At 40.6% G+C, this 5,243-nt stretch overlaps 1 protein-coding gene across 1 annotated transcript; it reads right to left on the bottom strand.

Annotated features, from left to right (window-relative positions):
* Positions 1-511: 511 nt before the first annotated feature.
* LOC123865934 (phenoloxidase subunit 1) lies at positions 512-4,567 on the bottom strand. The gene is made up of 2 exons (XM_045907154.1): positions 4,446-4,567; positions 512-3,170 (listed from the first exon to the last, which is right to left on the bottom strand). Exon 2 carries the CDS (start codon positions 3,159-3,161, stop codon positions 1,107-1,109), a length of 2,055 nt encoding a protein of 684 aa, XP_045763110.1. The 5' UTR covers positions 3,162-3,170; positions 4,446-4,567; the 3' UTR covers positions 512-1,106.
* Positions 4,568-5,243: the final 676 nt, after the last annotated feature.

The raw sequence follows: 5,243 nt of genomic DNA, 5'->3' as shown, positions 1-5,243 counted from the left end.
GACAAGATTTAATTTTGTCGTGTTTTCAGATTTAGTGGGAGAATATTTTAATTTTCATCTTTTTTATCAATTGGGCTTTCATCTTCAACCGATAGACGTCAACCACTTAACTTTGCGCGATGTTACATGAAAAAAAGTGGGGTTCTCCAAACATTTTTTTTGCTATTGTATCAAGTGGGATGTTAAATGAAAGAGGAAAAAATTCTAAGTTCATAAATGTAAATGTACTTCAACATTAAAATATACCAAGCGACAAAAAACAATTTTACTATAATATTTCAGCATTTATTAAGACGATCGCAGTCGGGTTTTAGTTTTCATACTTTATCTGGTATGTATAAGGTTTAATGTTTGTTTCATAATAATATTTAGGTAAATCTTAAGCGTTACAAAATAAACTAACTGGGCATTAAAATAATAATTTTCCTTCAAAGTTTCCTGTTATTTACCGAGTTACTCATAGTAGGTAATAGCAATACAAACAAAGGTGTGTCAATAAAAGAAACAACTTGTGAAAGGCTTATTTATTCGGTCTAATGTATTTCGAAGTATTTACATATGTACATATACTTAAAGAGCTAAGCTATAATAAGTGACCCAAAACTTAAACCTAAAAAATAATGAAATGAAAAATCAAAGTCCATTTTTCTTGCCATGTCGTTTTTGCCAAAAGAGAACTTAAGGCAACATTAAATTCCAGGGTTTTGTAGCCAGCTTTTAAAATATGTGATGTTTTGTATGAGAACACTTAGAATAGTAATAGGGTTTCCTAATAAGGGCATCAATATCTTCTGGGCTATATTGTTCAAGACATCCACAGGATCTCGTGTTGCGGGAACTTGATTTTACCCCTTCATTAGCTATACTGCAAGTCAATTGTTTTTAGTTAATCTTAGCTATTGGTCTTTTATTTCACAAATCCCAAGAGACAGGGTCGTAAGTAGGTATGTTAGTTGTTTTTAGGCATCTATACATCAATACATAATAACCTTACCAATATGATTAAATTTTGAAATAACACAATTTTTTTCTATTTCAACAAAATTTTGAATAAGCGTTTACGTTTTTGAATACTGACCCTATCTCTTATGTGTAACTCCTGTCCCTTACCGCTGTTGACCGCGCTGTCTGGTAGCATTAGTGAACCGAATGGCACATTCTTGAATAGCCATATTTGGGGTCATAAAGTCAGCTATGCTGGTAGCTGGAGTGGGGCGATCGAACGGATAACCCATAGAACGTCGGTCGGGATACTTGCGATCACGAATACCACAGTATGAAGCCGCGTCGTTGCAGCTGCCCACCAAGTCTTGAATTACTCTGTCCTCATTCCAGTTGGAAATCATGCAGAAGAGTACAACAGGGTATCCTCGTTCCGTACCCTTTGGTATCAGCATGTGGTGAGGCCATCCGCAGCCACAGAAATCAAATTCGGCGGCTTCAGCAGAGCCTGGGTCACCTGGGCGCGTGGTCTGATTGCGGAAGGTTCTCTCATAGGGAATAGTGACTGAAGAGTCCAAGCTTCGGCGGCGGATAGTTCTGCTACCAGCTGGTAATGCTTCTGTGAATTTGTCAAGCTCGATCATAAGTCTACGTTGATCGTCGAAGGACAATTGACGGCCACCCTCGTCTAGCATTGGTGCCATGAAGATTCTTACTGTACCCATCATGTCCGCACCGCTTGAGTTATTAACTTCAATGACATAGTTGAACTCATCGTGTTGCAAGTGCGTGAAGCGCGCGAGCACGGATCCACGAGGAGTGAAATCGAGTCCTCGACCAAGCTCTACTGTACTCTGCTCCCACTGGGTGGTAAACAGGTTTGCTCCACTTTGACCTTCAATACCGATTGAGGACACTCGGATGCCCGGGAAGTCTAACCTTTCGGCAGGATAAGGAGGAAGCTTGTTCTTATACAGCTGGAATATATCATCAATGTACGAGTGCCAACGGTAAAATATAGGGTCACGCATTGCAGTTGCTGAATCACCCATGACCCCAAATTGTTCCAAGTTCCTGTGATCAGGGTCGTGAGAATAGGAGATGAATACGTGTCCCATGTTGTGCAAATCGCCATAGTAGCCACGGTTACGGCTGATAATAGACGACTCCATAAGATTTCCGAGAACATCTATTCCAGTCTCCTCGTCTAGTGCCATTTGACGGCCATTAGGCAAAACAATTGCCATATTTTCAATTGCTTGAAGGTAGCGGTCTCTCCAAGTTTCAAGTTCTGATACATCACTCCTGATCTGGTCAACAGGACGATCGAGGTCTCGGAGGGTGGAGCCTGCAAACCTAGGGGGCCAGGCGCGACTGGCTACTTGTGAGTCCAGCTTAGGGAAGTAGCCCTCTTCAATCGGGCTTCGGAAGTCGTTGTATCGCCGAGGGCGTCCCAAATCATTACATAATCTCTCCGCGCTGTATCTAGCTATGATCTGTTGGTGCATGTAGTAGAATAGTTCTCCACGTCGGTCCTTGTTGACGATTGCGCGGTCAGCGGCGTCAAAGGGATAGACGAGATGCCAGTGCCAATGATGTAGGTTAATGCCGATGTCCTCGCGGAAGTACGCAATGCGTTGTTCTGGTTCAGTATCTGACGCTGTGTAATTTTGAGGAATGACTATCGGAAGCCTGTTGCCAACGGGCACAACAGTGCTCACTTCACGAGCACGACGGAAAACTTTAGGGTCCATGAACTTGTCCGGGAAAGTCTCCGCAAAGGTAGGAATATTCAATCCTTTTGTATCATCTCTGTGTAGAATAGCTACAGACAGGCAGTAGTTGAACATGTAAGGGTTCATTCTCATTTGGCAGTACGAGCAAATGGACTGCAAATCATCCACGTCACGCATGTTCATGAAGATATCGATGAGCTTGCCAGCCATTTTCCTATGCTTAGGCACAAATAGTGAAAACTGGTCATTGTACGGGAGTTCCATAGGCAGGGACAGGTCCGGCAAGGCAATGTTGCGCACAGGGATGCTACGCTGTGCGTTTTCACCAAAGCGGTTGGCAAGGGTGTTGCTAACGGTCTTGTATTTATCTGGGTAGAAGTTGTCAGGCAGTTGGAAGATGGCATCGTCTCCTTTCTGCATGAAGCATGGCTCCGTGGGGCGATCGAAGAACAGCAGGAGATTCTTTTTTGATTGATCCGACATGATGGGGTTCTGCAATTGAAAAACAAATAATTTAAGTTCTTTGCGTCTAAAATTAGTGTTATAGGTTTGCTACAATACAAGAGATAAAGTAAAGAAATGGTTTTTTTTTAATTCAGATACAAGTTAGCCCTTGACTGCAATCTCAATTAGTGGTAAGTGATGATGCAGTCTAAGATGGTAGCGGGCTACCCTGGAAGGGGTATGGCAGGTTTTATGAAACCCATAGGTACCCCTTTGGTTTCTACACGTCATCGTAATGCAATGCTAAATCGCTTGGCGGCACGACTTTGCCGATAGGGTGGTGACTAGCCATGGCCAAAGTCTGCCAACAGACCAAACCATAGATTTAGAAATTATAAAATTCCAACTCCTGCCCGGAATCGAACCCGGGACCTCCCACTAATAAGACCATTGCGTCAGGGAGTTCGTCAATAAAGTAGGTATAGTCCGTACAAGATGAGTTTTCGCGCGCCATTTTAACTTTATGTGTCAACTGTTATGTCAAAAGTACGGTTTATCTTTTAAATAAGGAGTAAAATCGTACTGTCATGACATTTTAACGAAACGGCGCGTGAGAACTAATTTTTTACGCATTTTACATGAAATTTAATTTTTCATTCAAAAATACTAACTCAATAAACTTCATTAAAAGAAGAGAACGAGAAACTACTTTATTGAACACGCAAGATTTAAAATACATGAAAATAAAATTGTTGTTTGAGTAACAGCATTGTAACTTAATTTGTTGCTGTAAAACTGAATCAATAATATGTACAAAACACAAAAACCTTTAAAAAACAAACAGTTTTTCCCCCGATTTTATTATATGATAATGAGTCTAGACCTTCTTTCGTTTGAGCGCTTTATGACTGGCATATTCAATTTGGGAAACTATGTATGTGACCTCTGACTTGAATGCGATTTGGCGTTGCTGTAAGCATAGCGAGGATACATTTCCTTAATAAGTAAGTCAATAAATCAAACATAATTAAAAATTTATAACACCCCCGACAAGTTACAGTTACAGTAACTAGAAAAGAGCTGATAACTTTCAAACGACTGAACCGATTTTCTTGGATTATAGCTAAGAACACTCTCGATCAAGCCACCTTTCAAACAAAAAAAACTAAATTAAAATCGCTTTATTAGTTTAGGAGCTACGATGCCACAGACAGATACACAGATACACACGTCAAACTTATAACACTACTCTTTTTGGGTTGGGGGTTATTAACAGATTTGCATGATATAAAAATTCGAAATAGTAAACAAAAAGTAACTTACCAGTTTTGGAGAAAAAAAAAAACTAAAAACAATTAACCGGAAAGTATTAAAGACTTCCAATTAGCCGTGACACTCACGGCTGACTGTACCGACCTATCTTACACTGGCTCTTTTTATACCGACTAGTATTTCAGACGAACCAGAGTATTTACTAATGCATTATAATATTATTGTAGTAGTACTGAACGTGTGCAAGAATATACAGTTACAGGGAAGTTGTGGTTTAAGTTTATCGTCAGGATGTTTTGTGGTGACTGTTCGGCATCTGCTGATATCACCGAAATATTATGTGATTCTGATAACGACAGTGTCTCTAGGGAGACACCTATCAAAGTACATATATAGTACGCGACAGGGCGAGATGGCGATCGGGGTGTGGACGTTCGCATGCCCGCACAGCTCCCACGTTTACCCGATGCGGGATAGCGCGTGTGACGTGCGAATGAGCGGGACGTCCCCAGCCTCATACCCTGATAGCCATCTCGACCTGTCGCATACCTACCATATTTACGTGTTTATTATTTAGATACTAAGTAGCTGATGCCCGCGACTTCGTCCGCGTGGATTTAGGTTCTTAAAATTTCCATGGAAACTCTTTGATTTTCCAGGATAAAGAGTAGCCTAATGTCACCCTCCAGGTATTGAACTAACTGAAGTTTAGCAAAATTGACTGAAAATACGTGCAAAAACTATTATGAGTGAGCATCGATATAGAATTCTTCATCGAAGTGACTGATTCATTACCTACTCATTAATTTACCCTAATCTGTAAATACCCTTCTAAATTAACGTATACAA

The sequence above is a fragment of the Maniola jurtina genome, chromosome 6, assembly GCF_905333055.1.
Source record: "Maniola jurtina chromosome 6, ilManJurt1.1, whole genome shotgun sequence".
NCBI classification, from domain to species: Eukaryota; Metazoa; Arthropoda; class Insecta; order Lepidoptera; family Nymphalidae; genus Maniola; species Maniola jurtina.
This window is presented reverse-complemented; position numbering and strand designations above follow the sequence as displayed.

Bases quoted from the DNA above. Each gene is read 5' to 3' on its own strand.
- LOC123865934 (XM_045907154.1), bottom strand. From the start codon at position 3,161: ATGTCGGATCAATCAAAAAAGAATCTCCTGCTGTTCTTCGATCGCCCC.